This window comes from Herpailurus yagouaroundi, unplaced genomic scaffold, assembly GCF_014898765.1.
Source record: "Herpailurus yagouaroundi ecotype Mexico unplaced genomic scaffold, PumYag 166, whole genome shotgun sequence".
NCBI lineage: Eukaryota > Metazoa > Chordata > Mammalia > Carnivora > Felidae > Herpailurus > Herpailurus yagouaroundi.
Window position 1 is genome coordinate 32,515,148 of NW_024412407.1, and position 24,753 is coordinate 32,539,900.

Genomic DNA, 24,753 nt, shown 5'->3' on the forward strand with positions numbered 1-24,753 from the left:
ATGCAGGGCTGGAACTCACAAACTGTGAGATCATGACCTGAGCCCAAGTCGGATGCTTAGCCAACTGAGCCACCCAGACGCCCCTAAAATTTTTTCTAAAAAGGAAAACTCCCACATAAATACTTGGAGATTTCAGTTAAAATTCCTCATGTCACTTGTGAAATTTAATGGACACTTTTCTGAGAAATAGTTCAAGATCCAATCCAACCGCCATTTCTCCTAACCCAACCCCCAGCATATGGTTCAGTGGGCAATAAAGAAAGGTTAAGACAATTTCTTCTCTCTCTGAATTTCATTCCCCTTCCTACCAAATTTTTATTTTTGTTGGAGGATTCCAAGTAAATTGGAGGCTTACCCTCACCACCCCCCCAGTTTAATATGTATTTCATTATAATGGAAGGAATGCTAACGATCCAGGTAAATTTATGGGTATCACATGCTATTTACATGTGCATGAGCACTCAGAAGACCCACTTTTATAAACTTGACCTTGAACAACATGGGGGTTAGTGGCATGCCCCCCCTCACAGTCGAAAATTATTATATAACTTTTGACTTCCTCCACACTGATCTATTCATAGCTAACTGTTGACTGGAAGAGACGTTAATTTAATTACATTGAAATCAAAGTAGAGATACCTCAAGGGACTCTGTCAAGCATAAATAAACAAAAAGTAAAAGAAAGTCTGTGACATTTTCTGAGAGAACAAGTTATTTCAAGGACAGCTCAGTCTACAGAGAGCTACTAGCAGTTTGGTAGCCAGATTGGGTAGGTGGTATTCTGACATTGAGTAATGACTACATACTCATTCAGCAATTTGAAAACTGATATTGTGTGTTAGCAAGAGTAAAGAAAAGGAGAGGGAATCTAAATATTTATTTATATTTGGGATCTTAACACTTTCTAATACCAAATTTAACTTTCTGGTTTTGCCATATTATAGATAGCTTCATTTATTTCTGCTTATGATGATTTTCACGGGCTGCAACTACTCTGAAAACTTCAGTATTTAACATTTTTGGTGTGCTTAACTTAGGTCTTAAATTTACCACTTTTATCTTAATACTTGCTGAAGAATGTTATTTTCTGTAGAAAAGAAGAAGAAAATTATAATAACTATGACTTATAAACGTGTTTTTATAAGGAAAGTGAAGCTCTAACTTCACATCTGTAGAAGGTATTATGACAGTTTTAGTGTACCCTTTTAGTAGGATTAACTAGCTAAGTTAATAGAGTTAACTGAATTTATGACATCTTTAAAGTGATAAAGAAAGTGTTTATCTCCTTAGTTTTGTTTTGCTTAATAGTTAATAAAAATGAAAACAGCTATATTTTTTCTAGTAAGACTTAATGGTTCTTCTCAATTATATATATGATCTACATAGCTGTAATTTGGATATGTCTTCTAGAAGCCTAAAGGAAAACCAGGCATTTGTCATTGTTTCCTTTGTAAGGTGCGCACTCTAATTGCTATAGTTAAGGATTTGGAAACTCCATATTGCTGCATGAGCATCTGTGACAAGTGACAGTGTGATTGCCAAAGAGGAAAAGTTTCTATATTTAAAATCCAATTTAGCAAATTGACATTTTCTATTCCTGTTTCTAATATTCTCTTATTCTGACAGATCACTGTTTTAAACAAAACACAAACCATGCATTTATTTGACTGTCATGAAGAATTAAACATGAAAAGGATGAGATGCTGTGGCTATCACTTTTCATTAAACCAGCTGCTGTGGTTTTGAAATGCAAACCAGATCAAAATCAGTTCAAACCCTAGCGTTTAACTTATATACTGAATGAACCAGCTTGTTTTGAAAGCACACTTAAAAAAAAACTTAGAAGAAACTTACACATCCGTCATTTGATTTTTTCACTAGCGCTGTGAGGTAGAAGGATCCAAGAATTTTCTCTATTTTGCTGGTGAGAAACTTGAGACAGAGGCTTAATTGACTTGTGTAGTCTAGTCAGTGCCAGAATAGGGTTCCAGGCTTCTAACTGTGAATGAATGTGTCTGGCTATGGGCTCTAGATCTAGAATGTTATTCCAGGCCTCTGTCCTGGCCCACATTCTAGAATGTAACAGTTATGTGCTCTGTTCGGATCCTATAGGTTTATGAGAACCAATTGTGAAATACTTAAGAATTTTGTAAGCTGCTATAAAAGTATTGATAGCTTGAGATGAACCATAGTGGAAATATTCATACCATGGAAATTGGTAAGCAGTACAGATCAGGATTTAATTTTTCCCCAGAAAACTGGTTGACCTGTACACTATGCATTGCATCCAAGTATAAATTGGAGGAGAACAAACAATAACAGCAACAATAAAAACAGAATACAACAATGTAACATAAATGTAATGTAATTTTGTAAATGCAGTATTTATCTAGGGGAGAAGTCAGTATTTCTTTGTTCCTTAATTTAGAAATTTGCTTCTAAGCTGTGAATAAATATGGGCAGGACTGTTGGGAAAGCTTGAATTAAACTTGAGTGTTTTGAGGACCTCTATAAATTCTTAGTTATTCTTCAGGAGCTAGGTCAAGTCTCAGCCCTTCCCCAAATTATGGTAGTCAACCTGGCTTTTTCATTTAAAATAGGATTTTAAATAGATTTAAAATGGAGCCTTATACATTGGGACTTATTTGTGTTTCATATGAATAATTTTATATCCTTAGGAATGCAATGCAGCCTTTCAAAAGTGGGACATGGACTTTCTTTTTTTTTTCTTCCCTTGAATAAATATTTAATTAACACTTATTCTATGCCTAGTATTGTTCCTGCTGCTTGAGAAACAGCAGTCATTAAACAAAAGTCTCTGCCCTTATGCAGCTTTTAGTCTAGTGAAGAATCAGTCATTTAGTTACACAAATGAAAAACTATAACTGTGATACATACTTTGAAAAATTGATTATAGTATGAGAATGTCTGATAGTGGGCTTTTGTGTCTAGAAGGGAGGTGAGTTAAAGCTTCCCTGAGGGCATTGTGATTGAACTGAGATCTGAAGAATGAGAAAGAATTAATTTGAAGTTACTGATCATGAATACAATTTCTTTATGTGGGCTTTCGATGGCTTCCTAATCTGAGTTACATTCTCTTTTAATATGCACCTCTATATCACCCTAAACTTTTCCTTTGTAATGGGAACATTCTGTAGTTTCATATTTATTCACTAAGTGACTGTTTTTCCCACTAGAGTGTTGGCCTAGAGCTGGGACTGTTTTGTTCACCTTGGCAGTATCAGCTTTATTGCCTGACACATAATAGTCACTCAGTAGTTATTAATTCTTCTGCTCCCGTTGCCTTTGTCTTATAATAAAGCTGGGACGTGCCCTACCTACCTCTCAGTTATTGAGAAGACACGGTGATATAATGTCTACAAAAGTCAGAAAAATAAGATGAGACCCAAAATTGTTTAGTGTCACAGAACCTAGGAAGGACCAAGTATTCAGGAGAGAATAGAAATAAATCAGGTGTAGCAGTATTGTCTGGAAGCACAAAGAAAGAAAAGGCCGTTGGATTTAGCAGTAAGCAAGTTTTACTTATTCATCTTGTTGAGGGAATTTGTTCAATTTGTGAAACATATTAAAAATGTTTTCTGAAGTTAAATATCATTTGGTGTTGACTTTAAAAATTGCTTTCTCGTGAAAAGTGGAAGGAATATGTAAGTGATACCTTCTTGGAAAAAAAAAAGGTGTATCCAAGTGTGTATGTATAAGATGTCAAATGTGCTTTGAAGGAAGGGAGAATAGAAGGAAGGAAGAAAGAAGAAAAGTAGATGCAGGAAAAAGTCTGAAGGAAATTGACAGACTGTTAAATGGTTATCTTTAAATGGTAGGGCTCTGGGTGGTATTTTTCCCCTTTGTGCCTTTCTGTATTTTGTACTTCCCTGTATTTCTCAAGTTTTTTAATGTAATGAACCTGTATTACTTTCCTAATGAAACAATACACAAAGTAACATCTAAAACATCATAAAACTGACCTTTGATTATGAGTTTGAGCAGAATGTACAATTAAGCCTATATATGTAGAGCATTTGGAACTATATTTTAGATTTTTTCTTTTACTCACCTAAATGTGCTTATAATTCTAGTACATAATGTTAAATGCCAGTTGAATCTTTTTTTCTGTGTCCCTCTGTACTTCTGGTGCGCGAGCTCTTTGAGGGTGGAGATCTTTATCTTCATATTTCTGCCATCATCCTGGCAGTGACTGTATTTGTTGAATGAATAACTTGAAACTGAAATGTCTTGACCTTTTTATTACCTTTAATCTACGTACCTTTCTTTTTTCAGAACAGAGGAGTGAAAACCACAATGAATGGTCATATTTCTAATCATCCCAGTGGCTTTGGAATGTATCCATCTCAAATGAAGTAGGTTGGAAGATTTATATTTAATTTGTTGGGGTTCTTTTTGGATTTGATTTGGTGGCTTTGTTTTATGTTTCTAATGAAAGGACTAGCTAGCTCCACTTATTTATGTAGTTTATTCCTCATTAATATTTAATCTCTTTCTAATACTAAGGTATGATAGTATTAAAAGTTTACTGTGTCTAGTAAGAAAAAGATGGTAAAGTAACATCAACCTCAATGACAGTGATCAAATAGAAGACATTTTGTTCTAGGTATCTTATGTATTATTGTTTTCCATAGTTAAACATGTTCTTTACTTCAGAGCTTTCAGTTTCTCTGGAGCATTCTACTATTTTGACTTATAAAGTATTGGCATTTGAGGAGAATTAAAGGTCTCTTAGTCCAATCTGTCAGAATACTTATCCCTACGTAAACCAAATAAAAAGACCAGACAAGCAAACAGAACTATCCCTGTGGCTTCAGGTATAATTTGAAATCACAACCCTGGCTTAAGTTGCCATCCCCTTATATATCATGGTTAATATTGTTGTTATTTTCTGCTGGCCATTGTGGTATACAGTCATTTTTCAGAATTCACAGGTTACTCCCTTTGTAAAGAGTTATACTTCATCTTTTCTCTCTGTAAAGATTATTGCAAATCTCTTTATAATTGGCCAGTAAGAGACACCAGGCGAGTATTGTCAGGTGCCATGTTTACCTCGTCCATCAGTTATGCAAGCCAGAAAGTTTGACCACATTCTCAGTTTTCCTCCTTCTTCTTACAACAAATGTCCATTTAATCGTGAATGTATAACATTTTCTTCTATTAGGGAACTCTTATTTCTGTCCCTTTCTTCTGTTCTTTCTGTTCTAGCCCTACTTAAGGCCCTTTTTCCTACCGTGATTTTTGCAGCACCCTCTACGTGGTTACCTTGCCATTAGTTCTGGGATTATTTTCTTTAAAAATGTTTTTGATCATGTCACTTCCCTGTATTAATATATACATACTCCATCTAGAGAATAAAAACTTAATTCTTATTTCTTAAGCCCTCTGTCTGCCTTCTGTATGTCTGAAGCCATTCCTCTCTTCTATGCATACCCCACTAGATACGTTGTTTTTTTTTTTTTTTTTCCCTTGGACACCAGGCTCGTCTTTGAGCCAATTCCGCATGCCTTTTCCTCACTTAATTCTCCACCCATCTGTAGAGCTTCTTTCCAAATTTTTATATTCTGCTGAAATGCCAACTTGGCGGTAAAGTGTTTTTGGACATCCTGATGAAATCTATTAGTGTTATCCAGATGTTACATTCTGTTGTAACTGTTTTACTTGTTCTATTAGCTGAACCCTGTCCCCTGCCATTATCCTTATTCTTCTAGATTTTAGGGTTTAATAAATGTTTACTGAATGAATTTTAAAAATTCAAATAATATGTTTACTTCACCTAACATATTAGTAACAGGAGGCTAGAAATAGGGCAAAGCTGGTCAAATTTAATGATAAAGTGTTATTTTGCATTTTAAATTTTTATGAAAATAATGTCTGTTCCATTATAAATTGAGTCATTTAGTACTTTTTATAACTGGATCACTGCTCACCACTCGATTTAGTATGGCACTCTTAAACTCTTCTAAGATAGTTTCAACCTTATTGAATCTTTTTGGCTAAGGTTCTGCCTTCAAGTTTAAGACATGGCTATAATTTACATCTGCCTCAGTCTACATCAGGGTAGTGTCATTCATGTTCTGTTTCTTGACCAGAGCAGGATCTGGCTCATTTTGACGCCTAGGTATCATTAACTCTGTATGTTTTTAAAAAAACTCACGGTGATTATGGTACCTTGGAATTTTTATTTGTCGTTTTGAATTTTTATTGCTTACTTTGGACTTTAACCCTGCACCATGACCATTTTTTATTACAGTGGCTACGGATCATCACCCACCTTTTCCCAAATGGACAGAGAACACGGTTCAAGAACAAGTGCAAAGGCCCTCTATGGTATGTTTGTTTATTTGATGAGGTATAATTCTATTTCCAACCACATTTCACAAACGAGGTTTTCGAAGTTATAATTTGAATCCATGCCTCGTTTATATTAATTGGAGTGAAGTAGTGAGAGATTAGGATTGTTTAAAAAAGAGTTTTTATAAAAGCTACTAAAGCTGTGACTTCTGCTTACTGTCATATAATTTAAAGCCACAGGCGAAATGTATTATAGTGTTTTCTAAGGAGTCTTTTATATGGCATCAGTGCCTTAGGTGGATTTCCTGGCCAATTATTTGTGATATGATTGTTGATCTTCATGACTGATCCATTTGATTGTAGGCTGACAGTTGACAGGACTTCTTCCTTATAGCTCTTGAACTTTTGGGTAGCACTATAGTATGAGGAACAGTCCTTACATTATTTCTCTCTGCACTACAAAACCAGCAGGCTTTCTCCCTGATTCTCCTTTAACTTCCCTTGTCCTCTCTAGATTGTCTCATATGTAAATAATATATTTTTTAACTTAGGTATAAAATAGAAGTCATTACTAAGAAGAAATTGAAGACTCCTGACATATACTACATGTGTTTAGGAATGCATTGTTTTCACAGGGTCTGTCTGGGCTTTTATTATTGTACAATAAAGAATAAGAACAGTATTATGTCCTAGTAGTTGTGAATACTAGATCCAGAGAATATATTCAACAAATACGTATTTTATAATTAATGTGTGCTCAGAACAGAGCTAGTAATATATAGTTCTTGACTTTAAGGGACTTGCAGTCTAGACAATGACTTGAAAGAACTGAAAAAGAAGGGTTTTTATGACTTTTTGGTTTTTGCAAAAATAAAATACTGAATTCCTTCAGGCTTTTATTTCTAGGTAGGTAGTCTAGGTACTTCTGTGAGCCAGGCCAAGGTCTTCATAGTGTCTGTTTCCATGACCATTCAGTCATTCCAAAGATGAGTAAGACACATATTCATTATGCATTATTTTGGTGAGGTTAGGTTAGTAAATGCATCATTATAATAAAGAGCTAAATAAGCCTGGATGGCAGCGTGTGAGGTGCAGTGGGGGTGGTCACTTCTTCTACATGGGTAGGGGCGGTAGTCAGAAGAGATTTCATAGAAGACTTGAGCCTTGAGCTAAAGTCTGAAATGTAAGTAGTATGCTCCAGGCGTTTGGGAGGCTGGAGAGTACCATAAACAGCAGTTATGAGTCCTTTATAAACTCGACTGTAAGTTCTGTGAAATTGGGCCATATCTGCCTTGTTTACTTTGGGATTCCCTAAGCATAGCACAGGGGCTGATGTATAATTTACGCTCAGCAAAATACTGGCAGAATGAATGTAATGAATGTATGAACTGCGAACAGTTTGGTCTTAACTGGAGGGTGCGAGGTGTTACACTGGGAAATAAGATTAGAAAAATAAACATGGCCACAGTAGGAACAATCATACTAAGGAAGTTGAGCATTGTTTATGGGGAATGACTAGTCACTGAAGTTTTTTAGTCAGAGGAAAAATAGTTCTGTTGTCTTGGGTCACTCTCATAGCAGTATTGAGGATGGATATGATGAGTGTGGATGGAAACAGGTTAAGTCAGACATCTAAACAATAGCCTTGAGACTTGTTAAGGAGAAAGAGTATTATTGCTCATCTCACAAATACTGTAGATCCAAAAGTCTGTTCTCAGCTAAGAAAGGGATAAGGGATAAAAAAGTGGAATTCACCTCAAATTTTAATGTTTATTTTGTGTTAGGAGCACCTTCATAAAAGTGTAGATCTGGGGATTGAAAATCTTCAGGTTTAATCAGTGAATTTCTGTGAATCAAGAATTTCTGTGTTTTACATATAGAGAAAGCTGAGGCTCCTTTCTAAGGTGAGGTGATTGTCAAAGTCACATAACTTTAAAAATCTTGATTGTGAGAAAATGTGACAACTTTGTGTAGTGTGACAAAAATGAACAGTGTATAGGTAAAACAGAGGACATAAAGAGAGGGAAAGAATGGAGGGAATCCAAGAGTCAAAGAAGAAAGAAGACTTAGCAAATGTGTTTGGCTTAGAAGTAAGCAGGTTTTAAGTTTCTTGAAGTTACAGATGATGTTTCATTCTTCCTGGTATCTAATCCTCACCCCTCCCTCCCAAAAGGGGCTCTAAGTCCAATGCCCATGGAATGAATGGAATGAATGACAGGGAAGAAATATGTTCAGATTTTGAACAATCTTTTTCAGTAAGTAAGTTGGAGTTCCAGCTGTAGTTAGTTAATATAGAATGGTTAGCCTCCCAGTTTCAACTTTTTTTTTTTTTTTAATGGGAGGTGGTAAAGGAGAGGTTTGTAATGTAGTTTGTCACAATGTATGCATTTTCTGAACAATTTTTCTTTTCACAATGATTAAACCAGTTGAGTAAATCAAGAGTTCATTTCTTTTGTGGATGGTACACGAACTTCTTTGGGATGTGACGATACTGTTTAGTGCACTGGAACATGTACAGTAATGACCGTTGTTTTTCATACACCGGCCACAGGTTAGATACTGCATCTAGAGTTTCATGCAGCTTGTCTTTCTCATGAGAACACTTTTCAGATCTGACACCATAATGTGCCTCCTAGACTGATTCAGTAACTCAGGAACTTCTGTCTCAAGAGAGGCATCATAGGTTTTGGAGGCCAAGCAGTTTGGGGCTGAATCATGGCATTTCTACCAAAGCACTGCCAGTTTGAGCAGGTGATTTTACCTGTTGGCCCCCGTTTCTTCATCTATAAAATAGAAATGGTAATATTGTGGTAATGAGTTTATATGAGGAAACAGAAGTAACGAGTCTGTCATGGCATTGAGGGGGAATGTAGGAGAGTTATTTTTTGTCCTGGGTGCTCAGATTAATCAAGGCCCTCAAATTTGATGTTTTGATGTCATACATACGGTATATAATTACAGTGAAACTTGGACAGGATCAAGTGGTAATCTTCATCATATTTTTTAAGCTTATATTCCAGATATTACCAGAAATATTTTTTTTTTTTTTTATTTTTGGGACAGAGAGAGACAGAGCATGAACGGGGGAGGGGCAGAGAGAGAGGGAGACACAGAATCAGAAACAGGGTCCAGGCTCTGAGCCATCAGCCCAGAGCCCGACGCGGGGCTCGAACTCACGGACCACGAGATCGTGACCTGGCTGAAGTCAGACGCTTAACCGACTGCGCCACCCAGGCGCCCCTACCAGAAATATTTTTTATAAATCCTGTAAGTGTATTGTCAATTATAGAATTATGATGATAAATTTTGATTCTTTTGGATATGTGTAATTTTATTCAAGGAAAGTAGTTAAAATATACTGCGGTGTAATATCCCTGTTTTGCCATTTCTTCATTATGATATAAGAAATTTCAGAGCCAGTATGTGAGAGGCTCTGCATCACTAAAGTCCCTGACAACATAAATAAACAGAAAATAAATATTAATTTCATTCTCCTCCACATACCGCATGACGGTAACATTTCATTTGGCTAGTGTTATCAGGGAATTGAAAATTTTGTAGATATGTACAGTTTGTAGTTAGCCTGCTTGTCAAAGTCTTTAAGCACTAAAATTTAATACCATTTTTAAGGGACGTACTTGTAAAATATATTAAACATTCCCTTCTATCAGGGTGTGGTGCCTGTAATCTCTTGTCGATGCTTCGGAGGGTCATCAATGCACACTGGCTTGTGTACTGTCATGTGTTCAGAAGCTCTATTCTTTACCTTTACGCCAAATCATTCAAAATCATTTCCCTTTTGAATATCTGTGGCTGCCTTTTCTGTGCGTCTGTGTACCATACCCGTCACTTTTCCCTGTTGTTAATGTGCCTTCTTCTAACATTGCTTCTGATATGTATGGGCTGATCAGCTAGATAGAATATCTTTAGTAGAGTAAGTAGATTCTGAGTGGGGAGTTGAGAGTCTTGTTAAAGTCTACATATTAAAATGTGCAAGTTTCGATGTGTCGACGTCGTGACATCTCTCCGCCCTTCAGAGGACTTCTTTAAGTGTGGGCTCTGCTGTGTTCTGAATAGCTGAACTTCCTAGAAAAGTAACTTCTCTTTAAGTTAGATATTGCTGAATTTGTAATATAGCCATTTATAATAATCAGGTATTTAAAGTCATCCTCTATCCAGAAAAACTCAAGTTTCACAGAATCATCAGTTAGCAATATTTTGTTGTCATTACCAACATTTATAGTAATTTTAAGATTTGTATTGTTGGAGTCCAAGTAGTACTGGATAAGTATGATAGACGGGCACCCTCTTAAGTCTCATTCTAGCCTTCAGTGTGAACTTTTTTGCAAAGATAGTAAGGAGGAAAATATATTTGTGTTTTTCCTATTTTTCTTTTTTCTTCTCCAGGAGGTACAGGTAAGAATTGAATGTAAGTAGTCTGTAAAGCGTATAGCTTCTGTATAATTGACTTTACTGTAAACTTTTCTGTATCTTTGCATAGCACTTGCCTTCTCTTTCTCATAGCAAGATTTCTGAATGTAGCACTTGTCTTAATAGATATATACCCCATATATTTTACTTTTTGTACCTATCTTTCTTCTCTTCCTGTCCCTTTCTAGGAGTTAGTCTCTTTGTGTAACTGTCACAATTGAAGCCCAAGCAATCTCTTACACATTCAGGTGGCATTCACGAATTAAAGCCCATTTCTCTTTTCTCCACATGCATCACTTCCAGCGTGTATTTTACTTGGAGAAAACGTTTAAATATTCTTTTTTAAGAACGATTTTCTTTTAATTCTTATGAAGCACATGGCTCATGATTATATATTATCAGGAAGTCAAGCAATTAAGAGTCAAAATTCAGTTCCGTAGAGTGTTCTGGTGCTTCACCTTATCTGAAAATTTTAAACTTCTTGTCTCCTCATGGGACAAACCAGGAAAATTCATTCTTAAATAATGCAGTTTTATGAAAATGACCTTTTTTTTGTTTTTAGTTACTTTTTTTAAATGTTTATTTTTGAAAGAGATGGACAGAGCACGAGTAGGGGAAGGGACAGAGAGAGAGGGAGACGCAGAATCTGAAGCAGGCTCCAGGCTGTCAGCACAGAGCGCGCCGTGGGGCTCGAACCCACAAACCGTGAGATCATGACCTGACCCAAAGTCAGATGCTTAAACGACTGAGCCACCCAGGGGCCCCACTCAGCAGCTGCTTTTATGTTACATTTTTTTTCTTTTTAATTGCAAAATCCTTACTTTTTAAGATATGCTTAATTTTTGGAAAAAGAAAATAAAATTTTCTGGATATTAGCTCTTATAAATTTTGCTGTGTATATAAACAGCAATACAGACAAAAGGGAATTGCATTTAAATATTCAGACCTGCATGTTGTTATAGTTGCCATTGTACTAATTGAAGAGTTAAATGAAACCTACCTGTTTTTTTTTTTTTTAATTGAGACTTGTAGTTTTAGGCTCATAGCAAAATTGAGTGGAAGATATAGAGATTTCCTATCTATCATCCCGCATATGCATAGCCCTCCACTGTCAACAGCCCCCACCAGAGTGGTGTGTTTGTTACTATTGATGAACCTATATTAATATATCCTAATCACTCAATGTCTTATGAAACCTGAATTTAATGTTCCTGATCTGCAAGTTGATTATCACATAATAGCTTGATAATGCTAAAAAAAATCTGTAAAAACATATCAACTCAATACTAAAAAAAAGCCTGTAAAGAATTTTTATCATTGGTCACTGAATTCACCTAATTCTGTTTCTGTGGGTTTGTATGTTCTGTTCTGCGTTGTAAAAGCAAGTGAGAAAAGCAGTAAAACCACAACCATTGGTACTACAATCAAGTAGTTTATTCCTAGCTTTAATTGATTCAGATTGAGAAAGTTAAGGAGACAGAAACTGAGGCTTTTATATTGGGAGTTGAGCAGCCTATATATGAGAAACCCAAAACTCTGCTGCCAGATTTATTCAGTTATTATTTAATGTACTATTTGGCTGTGCTTTACACTCTTAATTAGGAAAGAAAAGTTTTCAACCTAAAGAGGTAACATGTAGTAGATGAGTTGGCCTTTGTACAGATTTTGGAACAATCTTGGCTGTCCATTAGAATCGCCATTTATAAATCCCAGTGCCCAAATTGCACCCCAGACCAGCTACGTTAGAATCTCTAGCAAGCAGAACCCAGGCATTATTTTTCAAAGTTCATTCTAGTGTGCAGCCAGGGATGAAAACCACTGTTAAAGTGGGGAACATCATTAGAGGCTTTATCTGGAGTATCATTGAGACTTTATTTAGACTTCTCATACTTTTTTAAGGCTTTTGGTGAGATTTTCAGCTTAGGAGCATGATTACTATTTACGACTGTATTTGAGAGTACATATGATTCTCATAAAAAAAGAAATGTACCATAATTGCCTCTTAGGAACCTTCTTTCAGAATTTCCTATTAAAATGTTAATATTAACCTTTATTTATTCATCGACTTAAATCATTGGAACTACTAGTTTGTTTATAAATCCGTTTCGTGGCATTTATGTATTTTTAGGGTCTTTAAAAGGTAATTTCTTATAACACATACATCTTATTTATTGTGTAGCATTGGAGAGAAAGCAGTTTAAGAATTTCTAAAATGGATTTTTCATGTGGAATATTCGAAATAACATCTATCTTCCAGGCAATCAGAGTGATCAGTTAATGTCATGTTTTTGTTTTTGTTTTTGTTTTTACAAATATCATCGAATAGTCAGTGTTTTTCTATTGTACTTATAAAATAAGCTTCTATGGGATTAAAAAACTATGTTAGAAAATTAGGGAGAACAAATTCTTACTACTTCATAATGAGAAACTTGAATTACAAAACACGCCATTGGGCTTCACTTATCTGAAAGACTCAGTGAAGCATTTGAATGTCCTGGGGTTGCCATATCACAACTGGATACCATGGCAACCATTGCCATTTCTTTTGCTGTCTAGGTCAGACCACAGGAAACAGAACCACCTTCATGTTCTGAGTCTGCCTTAGAGAGTTGTGCTAGAAAATGATAAACTAGTGATTCTGAAATAGTGATTCTTTCTTTCTTTCTTTCTTTCTTTCTTTCTTTCTTTCTTAAGTGTAATTTATTGTCAAGTTGGCTAACATACAGTATATACAGTGTGCTCTTGGTTTTGGGGGTAGATTCCCATGATTCATCACTTAACATACAACACTATTTAGAAATAGTAATTATTTCTGGGGCACCTGGGTGGTGCAGTTGGTTAAGCGTCCAACTTTGGCTCAGGTCATGATCTCACGGTTTGTGGGTTCGAGCCCCACATCGAACTCTGTGCTGGAGCCTGGAACTGAGCCTCCAGCTCAGAGCCTGGAGCCTGCTTCGGATTCTGTCTCCCTTTCTCTCTGCCCCTCCCTGCTCATACTGTCTCTGTGTCTCTCAAAAATAAATAAACATTAAAAAACATTTTTTAGTTAAAAAAAAGAAATAGTAATTATTTCTAAAAGTGCTTTTGTCAGAAATGTTCCTCAGTTACATATTGTATTTCAGTGGTTCTCCTGAGAACAGTTATCTATTTGTTAATATCTCACCTTGATTAATTCTCAGCTAAGAATCAGAAGAATCATGGTTGTTTCTTTTCTTGATAAGTAGACTATGGTCATGTAAGTGAAGGTTATGTTTTGTATATTGGAGTAGAAAATTTAAGGTGAAACCAGATCTTTCTTTTTGATCACATTGTTTTGGTAGGAACGGATGGATCATACTTCTTCAGGTCATCATCCAAACAAAAAAAGAAAGGTAGCAGATACTGAATTTTGTAGTGTGTCTGTTTCTATTAAGTAACTTTAATGCTGCAAAAACAAAAATAGAGTATATCAGAATAATATCAGACTGATGTAATATAAAGGACATAGGTATTTTTCATCTCAGTTTCAGATAAATATAAATGAAAAGATAATTACTTTCATATATATTATGAAATAAGAATTTATCAAAGTTTTAAAAAAATTCTGTTAACATTCTTGATCTGTATATGTGCTTTATATTTTGTACTTGGTTTGAGTTCATGTTCTGCAGAACTTTTCAACCTCTGAAGTTGTAGGAAGGTCTAGAGGTTTCATATCAAACTGAAAGAAACATATTTATATTTGAAAAACAATTGGATATCAGGAAAGTTAAGGGGTGTGTGCGTGTGGTGTGTGTGTGTGCATGTGCGTGCGTGTGTGCGTGTGTGTGGATATTAGTACTGTAGGAGTTTTGAGGTTTGATCTTATTTAACCCTTTTATTTTACAATAAGAGTGCTGAGGTCCAGAGCTAAGCACCTTGCTCAAATTTAGTGTCCTGCTTAGTGACGGAGCCAAAGCTAGAGTCAATAATCTCCTGGTTCCTACTTAGGGTTCTTTTTCATCATAGCATTCTGCTTTAGGAAAAATAGGGCAACTCTGAATTTACAAATAAGCAAATTCCTTGATTAGAAAGTAACATGTACAAAATATTTTGTATTTTATTTTGGATTTGCAGCATTATACAAAAGAAAATAAAGGTTTATTTTTGCTTTTTAAATAGTGTGGTGTGGTAACTTTCCACCTGACTTTCTTGTATTTTCTAACAGCTGATATCTACAGTTTTGAGCATCATGTTTGTTTGTTCTGTAGCTGTGTGGAGACTGTTAAAGTTTAATGGCACTCGGTATGATTGAGTCATGTTTTGAATCTCCTCTGACACTCTCCATAGTTTGGATGTTGTGAAAGGAGATGTTCCTTGTCGTGGCCATTATTTTGATAATATAGTCTAACTCACAGAATACAGTATCTGTGACAGTATTTGCAATTCTGTTGTGTTCTCAACACATTAAAAAATGAGAGTTATAAGCCAGTTTTTGTCTTTTTTTGCCAAAGAGTAGGTATCTGATTAATAAAGCCCTTAATTAAATAACTCTTTTTAAATAAGCTTTCTGGTGGCTTATTCATTTAATGTGAATAATGAGTGTTTTCAGATACACCACACAACAGTGACTTGTCAGCTGCTATACTTATACGTGAGCTAGACTAGTTTTAGAGATGGTCACAAGGCCCTGGTACACAAGCTTTAGCCTCTTAGTGGGTACATAATGGCTTTTTCAACTTCTCTTTCAGAACAAAGGAAGAGTTATGCCCGGGACAGTGTCAGCAGCGTGTCTGACACATCCCAATACCGTGTTGAGGTAAGATGTTTTGATGTTTGCTAAAATGTAGAATGAACCTTGAGGGACATACAAATTTGGTAGTAAAATCAGAATTATGTTTTATTGTATTCCTATGATGTACTATGAATTGTGTTCACCTTTTTTCTTTTAGAGTTTTGCAAAATTTAGATGTAAAATATCAAAGTATCTTGTTAGTCTGGGGTCTATTTTCATAGAGAGTGAATTAAAATAACTACTCATTTATTATTGCCAGCCTTGTTTTGGTTAAAAACAGGACAAAGGCTTCTATTTTATATTATAGAATCTTGAACTTATGCCTTTGGTGGTTTCACGGAGTGGTTTGGTTTTATTTTTAATTTTACCTAAAGTCGTTAGTAGTCCTATTTAAACAGTGTTTTCTTATTAGTTTCCTGTGTTGTTATCTGTTAAGCTATATTTGCTCTTGAGTGGAATCTATTTAGTGACTTTTGTTTGTACTAGAAAATATTTAAGTAGGGAGTAAATTTTAAATTGCTCTTATTTTCAGTTTTCTACCCATAGCAAGCATGCTTAATTAAAGTTTTATTTAAGGGCATGTGTGAGTGGCTCAGTTGGTTAAGTCTTCTACTCTCAATCTCGGCTCAGGTCATGATTTCACAGTTCGTGGGATCTAGCCCTGCATCAGGCTCTGTGCTGACAGCCTGGAGCCTGCTTGGGATTCTCTCTCCCTCTGTCTCTGCCCCTCCCTCCCTCTCTCTCCCTCCCTCCCTCCCTTTCTCCTCCTCCTCCGCCTCCAGCCTCCACCTCCGCCTCCACCTCCTCCTTCTTCTCTCTCTCTCTCTCACAAATAAATAAACTTTAAAATTTTGTTTCAGTTCAATGAAGACTTTGACAGTTGTTATAGTACTAGTCAACTACTTCTCTCATTTATCAACGTCTGTAGTTTTCCACCTGCAGTGTAGCTTCCCTGCTGGTATTCAGCACTTAAGTAACCAAAATGAAATAAAACGGGAGGGATTGGTTTTAAGAGAATGTTATTTAAGCTGTTTGGAATTTATGTTATGTTTATGTAGCTTGACATGGCTCAGTATTAAGCAGATTTAGGTATTTTATGACTCAAGGCACTGTTGCCTCTATTCAACAAAACCTGGCTTGACTTTATTATCTCAGTAAGATAGCCATGAAGTTGTAGGTGCTTTGTGTTGGTTCCTCACCACTCTACTCACCGACTTCAATGAGGTTACCATTGCTTTCTTTTGGAAAACGTGTACTAAGAGACTGTGAGCATTATGTATATTTTTCCTTTTTGTCAATCATAAGCACTTGACTACCTTTGTTCTGGATCGGAAAGATGCAATGATAACTGTGGATGATGGAATAAGGAAGCTGAAATTGCTTGATGCCAAGGGCAAAGTGTGGACTCAAGATATGATTCTTCAAGTGGATGACAGAGCTGTGAGCCTGATTGACTTAGAATCAAAGGTAAGTTTGTAAAATTTGGACTATTTTACTTGTAAGAAAGTTCCACAGGTATTTACATTGACAAGCAGGTCATACTGTATAAAAGTGGATGAAAGTTGGATAAAATAAAATATTTTGTCAGTGATTTGAAAGAAGAAATATAATACTGCATACACATCATGCACAAAATCAGTTCCTGAAACTAAAGATCAGGGATCCCTGTTCTGTTGTTTTATTTAAACCACAAACGATGAGATGAAGGAAGTGACAAAAACAATTCAGAGCACTGAAGCAAGGCCCCCACTGGGCCTTTATGACATCTATCAATTACTTGCTAGGCCAAACCATATACCAGGAAATGAGTGACCTGGGATGACGAGGTGTGTCTGTGTGTACGTATTCACTTCTCCCCAGCCATGTAGCAGGCACCTTTATCTCGCACTAGGCTGGCGGGTAAGATGCTGGAGCTCCTGAAACAGCACTCTTTTGAGCCCCATCATTTAAGAAGCACTTGAGTTGCGAAGGTAAAGAATACAACTGTTGTAATCATTTTAGCGTATTCTGTCTGATGGGACTTGGAGTACAATTTGCCCTTTCTTTCACCAGTCACATCCATCGTACCCCGTGAGAAAATAGCAACTGAATGCCTCTCCGATCCTCATGGTTTCAAGTAATTCTAGGGAAGGGATATTACTTAATTAACCTTTGCAAAGAAAGAAAATTTGTTATTTCCCTGGTACTCTGAGAAATTGCATTTTATTCTGATGAGCCAGTATTTCTTGTTTTGCCTTTGCTGGATGTCAGGGAATCAGAATTTAGAATGAATCTATGGTGTGATATATGTGTATATGTGCCGCCTGTAATAAAAGTTGATGCTTTTTATTTTTACTTTTATTAATTTATTTTTATTTATCGGGGATATTGTATTTTCTTAAAAAACTCACTGTTTCTCCCATCATGACCCACTTACTATTTGTATAAAGGCATTAGTCTAACAATAGACACTTTAAATTTATCTCATGAAATTCAGAATTCTGATTGTGAACAGAAAGTTCATTTGTTTAAGAAATAATTATTTAATCTATCAGTATTTTATTTAGTGGGCTATTTATAGGTTAAAGAGTATTCACTTTTATACTACCGAACATCTTAATCACTTTGAAGAATATGTTTTTAGTGAGATCCTTTTGGCCCAGCTGTTTGATATTTTGGGCTGGAATAAATAAATATAGATATTTTTAATCTTTTCATCTGAGAGATTCATTGAAATAAAAAAATGTAAAAATGATGTATTATTTGTAGCCCCACATTTATGATCACAGAAGATAGAGACTTCTGTGTATGACTGAGTATTACTGTTCAATGTTCAAGTAAAAAAAAATTCTGACACTATATAGCCAGAGGGGAAAAAATACCATGTAAGATGGGGAATAATCTTGGAAAGAGGCCTCAGTTTACTTCTTTTTCTCTTAAAGGCATCATCTCCACTCCATAACCTAAGGAAGTCAATATTACTAAGTTCAGTATTTCTTCTGTTTATTAAGAAGATAACTGCATTCCTCTGCTAAATATTTCCTTTTTGTTGCTTTTTCTCCCACTCACCTGGCCCCACCTTGTTTTCTGCTGTCACCTTGTATCTACTCATCCTCTCCATCCTAGGTGTTTACTTGTATTCACTGTCAGTATGATTTACACACTTTAAAAATGATGTGTACAGTGCCAAGAGGTCTTTGTGGAATCGATTATATTTATACGATAAAAATTAAGACAAGTTTTTACTTTGTTTATAGAATGAACTAGAGAATTTTCCTTTAAACACAATCCAGCACTGCCAAGCTGTGATGCATTCCTGTAACTATGATTCAGTTCTTGCCCTGGTGTGCAAAGAGCCAACTCAGAACAAGCCAGATCTTCATCTTTTCCAGTGTGATGAGATTAAGGTAAATGAATGGTGTATTTTTTTTCCCCCTCTGAGTAGATGTTCTGACAGCTTTTGGATTATCTACTGCCGTCATATGACTGGTGGATTTTTAGTTTCTTAGGATTTTGTAAGGAAAACAAATACCTTAGTATGTTCCTGAGGGCTTCCAGGAAATAAAGAGGAGATAGAGTGGTATAAAAGAAAGGAAGAAAGGAAGAAAGAAAGAAGAAAGAAAGATGCATTCTACTTATTAAAAAAAAGCAGGCATAGATAATATATTAAATTCTTCATTGAGTTACTTGGACTTATAATTAAAAATTGATTCTTCTAGAATCATACTTCATGGACAGTAAGTAATCATATCATCTTATTTTATTCTGCACTAAACATGGATTATTGCGATGAAACACTTAGACACTTCCCATGATATAAAGTTAATTTTAATTATGTGTCTTGAATAATTGCTGAAGATATGTAATCCCCAAGTGGTAATGTGAAAGTGGTTAAGCGCAGTTACCTGTAAAAACATGCTATATCCTTAAGATTTGTATTTCAAAGTACACTGTAATTTTCAAATGATTATAACTTGCAGTGCTTTGTTGGACATTAGAAATTATCATCAACCTTGATATCTTTATTTCATGAGTTTATTTCTCCAAAAGGGAAATCATTTTGGGTTGAGTTGATTGGTGCTTTGTCAAGGCAGTGATTTATCACTTTGATTTTATATTATAAAACATACAGGTAATTTTTATCTTATAAAGAAGTGCTGGGAGATTAGCATAAAGTGTCACTTGATCTTTTCTGTGTTTTTTGACATGATAGATAAATTAGACTGTCATCAGGATATTTTATAATTTTCTTTTTTTTTAATTTATGTTTAGATGACTTTCTAAAAACCTTACTTGAACTGTGGCATTAGGTAGATTACATATGTGATGTTCATCAGAATTTTATATAGTACCTTTTGAAAGTCATAAAGGGCATTAAGAATTTTGCAAGGTTAGGGGCACCTCGGTGGTTCAGTTGGTTAAGTTTCCTTTCTTCATTTCAGCTCAGGTCACGATTTCACTGTTTGTGAGTTCAAGCCCTGCATCAGGCTCTGCACTGACAGCACAGAGCCTGCTTGGGATTCTCTCTCTCCCTCTGTCTCTGCCCTTCCCTCTCTCCCTCTCTCTCAAAATAAATAAACAAAAAAAATGTGCAAGGTTAGATTTGTTAAGTATGAAATTAGTATGAAAGTGTATATTTTCTCTGGAAAAATGAAATTATAATGAAATAAAATTAAAACATTTTGAAAACAGAGGACTAAGCTAAAAGACATTGTAAATCTGGTGTTTGCCTCAGTGTTTTATTTTTTATGTTTATTTTTTAGTTTTTATTTTTTTACTTCAGTGTTTTAAAACTTACCCTGAAACTAATAGTTACTGTGCTGAGTAGAGTTTCTGAATTTCAATTCTGAGGATAAAGGACTTATTTTATCCGATAGGGGATGGTAGTATTGAGGAGTCTGAAACATTTACTGAATTATTGTTTTATGTAACTAAAAGCTCAAGTACCCTATATGCAGCTATATGTTTTTACTCATTAGTGCCATATTCTCCATGAGGCCATTTTTTCCTTGAGACATTGAAAATATAAACACAATGAAGTATGATGTGGTTTCTTTTATATGGGTCATGTTGCAACATCACTTTTGAGTTATAAAGTTTCTTTTTATTTTTTTCAAGTTTCTTTATTAGAGGATTTTAAACAATGCTTCTGCCCACTTCTGTAGTAAAATTTTTCTTAGAAATATGATATCCTCTCCCCAAAAAGAAATATGATAGTCCCCCCCTTGTAGGAAATTCAGGGTTCCTGGGCATCTTCAGTTTTTTAAATTAATTAATCAATTAATTATTAATTAATTAACATTTATTCACCTTTCTGAGACAGAGAGAGACAGAGCACAAGTGGGGGAGGAGCAGAGAGAGAGGGAGACACAGAATCTGAAGCAGGCTCCAGGCTCTGAGCTGTCAGCACAGAGCCCGATGCAGGACTTGAACTCACTGACTGTGAGATCATGACCTGAGCTGAAGTCAGACGCTTAACCAACTAAACCACCTGGGCGCTCCAATAATTTATTAATTTTTTAAATTTACATCCAAGTTAGTTAGCATATAGTGCAACAATGATATCAGGAGTAGATTCCTTAATGCCCCTTACGCATTTAGCCCATTCCCCCTCCCACAACCCCTCCAGCAACCCTCTGTTTATTCTCTGTATTTAAGAGTCTCTTATATTTTGTCCTCCCCCCTGTTTTTATATTATTTTTGCTTCCCTTCCCTTATGTTAATCTGTTTTGTATCTTAAAGTCCTCATATGAGTGAAGTCATGTGATATGTCTTTCTCTGACAAATTTCGCTTAGCATAATACCCTCTAGTTCCATCCATGTAGTTGCAAATGGCAAGATTTCATTCTTTTTGATGGCTGAGTAATAACTCCATTGTATATATATACCACATCTTCTGTATCCATTCATCTATCGATGGACATTTGGGCTCTTTCCATATTTTGGTTATTGTCAATAGTGCTGCTTTAAATATTGGGGTGCCTGTGCCCTTTCAAAACAGCATACCTGTATCCCTTCGATAAATACCTAGTAGTGCCAATGCTGAGTCATAGGGTAGTTCTATTTTTAATTTTTTGAGGAACCTCCATACTGTTTTCCGGAGTGGCTGCACCTGTTTGCATTCCCACCAGCAGTGCAAAAGAGATCCTCTTTCTCCACATCCTCGCCAACATCTGTTGTTGCCTGAGTTGTTAATGTTGGCCATTCTGACGGGTGTGAGGTGGTATCTCATTGTAGTTTTGATTTGTATTTCCCTGATGATGAGTGATGTTGAGCATTTTTTCATGTATCAGTTGGCCATCTGGATGTCTTCTTTGGAGAAGGGTCTATTCATGTCTTTTGTTCATTTCTTCACTGAATTCTTTGTTTTTTTGGGTGAGTTTGATAAGTTCTTTATAGATTTTGGATACTAACCCTTTTTCTGATATGTTGTTTGCAAACATCTCCCATTCTGTCAGTTGCCTTTTAGTTTTGCTGATTGTTTCCTTCGCTGTGCAGAAGCCTTTTATTTTGATGATGTCCCAATAGTTCATTTTTGCTTTTGTTTCCCTTGCCTCCAGAGACATGTTGAGTAAGAAGTTGTTGCAGCCGAGGTCAAAGAGGTTTTTGCCTGCTTTCTTTTTGAGGATTTTGATGGCTTCCTGTCTTACGTTGAGGTCTTTCATCCATTTTGAGTTTATTTTTGTGTATGGTGTAAGACAGTGGTCCAGGTTCATTTTTCTGCATGTCGTTGTTCAGTTTTCCCAGCACCATTTTCTGAAGAGACCATCTTTATTCCATTGGATATTCTTTCCTGCTTTGTCAAAGATTAGTTGGCCATACGTTTGTGGGTCTATTTCTGGGGTCTCTATTCTGTTCCATTGATCTGAGTGTCTGCTTTTGTACCAGTACCATACTGTCTTGATGATTACAGCTTTGTAATACAGCTTGAAGTCCAGGATTGTGATGCTTCATGCTTTGGTGCTATTCTGGGTCTTTTCTAGTTCCATACACATTTTAGGATTGTTTGTTCTAGCTCTGTGAAGAATGCTTGTGTTATTTTGATGGGTATTGCATTGAATATGTAGATTGCTTTGGGTAGTATTGACATTTTAACAATATTTGTTCTAACTGTCCAGGAGCATGGAATATTTTTCCATTTTTTGGTGTCTTGTTCACTTTCTTTCATAAGCTTTCTATAGTTTTCAGTGTTTAAATTTTTCATCTCTTTGGTTAGATTTATTCCTAGGTATAAATGGGATCAATTCCTTGATTTCTCTTTCTGTTGCTTCACTATTGGTGTGTAGGAATGCAACCGGTTTCTGTGCATTGATTTTTATATCCTGCAACTTTGCTGAATTCATAGGTCAGTTCTAGCAGTTTTTTGGTGGAATCTTTTGAGTTTTCCATATAGAGTATCATGTCATCTGTGAAGAGTGAAAGTTTGACCTCCTCCTGGCCGATTTTGATGCCTTTTATTTCTTTGTGTTGTCTGATTGCTGAGGCTAAGGCTTTCAATAGTATGTTGAATAACAGTGGCAAGAGTGGACATCCCTGTCTTGTTCCTGACTGTAGGGGGAAAGCTCTCGGTTTTTTTCCATTGAGGATGATACTAGTGGTGGGTCTTTCATATATGGCTTTTATTGTCTTGAGGTATGATCCTTCTGTCCCTACTTTCTTGAGGGTTTTTATCAAGAAAGGATGCTGTACTTCGTCAAATGCTTTCTCTGCATCTGTTGACAGGATCATGTGGTTCTTGTCCTTTCTTTTATTGATGTGATGTATCACATTGGTTGTTTTGCAGATATTAAACCAGCTCTGCATTCCCGGTATAAATCTTACTTGGTTGTGGTGAATAATTTTTTAATGTATTGCTGGATCCAGTTGGTGGTATCTTGTTGAGGATTTTTGCATCCATGTTCATCAGGGAAATTGGTCTATAGTTTTCCTTTTTAGTGGGCTCTTTGTCTGGTTTTGGAATTAAGGTAATGCTGGCTTTATAGAAAGTGTTTGGAAGTTTTCCTTCCATTTCTATTTTTTTGGAACAGCTTCAAGAAAACAGGTGTTAACTCTTCTTTAAATGTTTGGTAGAATTCCCCTGGAAGGCCATCTGGCCCTGGACTCTTGTTTTGGGGGGAGATTTTTGATTACTATTTTGATTTCTTTACTGGTTATGGGTCTGTTCAAATTTTCTATTTCTTCATGTTTCAATTTTGGTAGTGTATATGTTTCTAGGAATTTGTCCATTTCTTCCAGATTGCCCATTTTGTTGGTGTTTAATTGCTCATAAGGCATCTTCAGTTTTATTTAACATCCTGCGTAATAGAGAGCCTTTGACAGGATGTTTATTATATCTTCCTGAAAGTAAGATATTCTTATGGCAGTAACACTGAACTAGGGTGCATTAGCCCTCACAATTATTTAGGAATGTGACCTTGGCCAAGCTATCATGAGTATTCTTCAGTTTCATTAATTATAAAACAAGGAGAACATATTAGATAATCTTCAAGTTTCCTTTCAGCTCTAAAATTTTATGATTATCTGTGCTTATGGTAAAAGAATATACAACATACATATTTGAGAAAAACATACATAGTTACAGAGAACCAGCAGGAATAAAAAATAGAAGATGAGTACATCCTAGCAAGAATCTAATATGCAGTAATAATCACTGGCCATAAATAAAATTCTTTGCTACTAATCTTACCTTGTTTCTCAAGAAAACCCAATCATATATTCTTGTTGGGAGAGTATTAGAGAAGTTAATTGTTTGGAGAAAGTTAACTTTTATCTGAAATGACAAAATAGGATACAAAAGGATACAACCTAGTGTTGGGGGTTCATTCCATGATTATAGTGTATTTGTTCTAAACTGAGAGTATCTGCTGGGTCTGAGTGATATGTTGCAGTAGGTTAATAGGCACCCGCCGGAGCCTGAGGATGAGAATGGGAAAGGAGCTCTGTTCCTCACGCGTTCACTTCTATTTCCTTCATTTCTCCTTAGGCAGAGATTTTCCCCCAGTTATACTTTCTGCATGTACCTATACTTCCAGCACATGCAAATCCCTCTCCTCTTTGCCTTTATGCGAGGATAACTTGTGTCTAAACTAATGGAATCTGGACTAGATAATCTTTAAAAATTTCTTCGCGTTTTAAATTTTGTCTTTGGGGCGCCGGGGTGGCTCAGTTGGTTAAGCGTCCGACCCTTGATTTTGGCTCAGGTCATGATCTCACAGTTCGTGGGGTTGAGTCCTGTGTCGACCTCTGCGCTGACAGAGTGGAGCCTACTTGGGATT

At 35.8% G+C, this 24,753-nt stretch overlaps 1 protein-coding gene across 4 annotated transcripts in view; it reads left to right on the forward strand.

The window, feature by feature from the left end:
• Nucleotides 1-24,753, forward strand: part of EPS8 (EGFR pathway substrate 8, signaling adaptor) — a 128,490-nt gene that overhangs the window by 53,620 nt on the left and 50,117 nt on the right. For 2 of the 4 annotated variants that reach the window (XM_040488814.1, XM_040488815.1), the window contains exons 2-6: nucleotides 4,297-4,376; nucleotides 6,275-6,351; nucleotides 15,456-15,523; nucleotides 16,805-16,966; nucleotides 18,736-18,885. In XM_040488814.1, coding sequence (XP_040344748.1) covers nucleotides 4,318-4,376; nucleotides 6,275-6,351; nucleotides 15,456-15,523; nucleotides 16,805-16,966; nucleotides 18,736-18,885 — 516 coding nt within the window. In that variant the 5' untranslated portion in view covers nucleotides 4,297-4,317. Of the gene's footprint in view, nucleotides 1-4,256; nucleotides 4,377-6,274; nucleotides 6,352-15,455; nucleotides 15,524-16,804; nucleotides 16,967-18,735; nucleotides 18,886-24,753 lie in introns of those variants that run through there. The other 2 variants (XM_040488817.1, XM_040488818.1) reach the window with 1 other exon arrangement.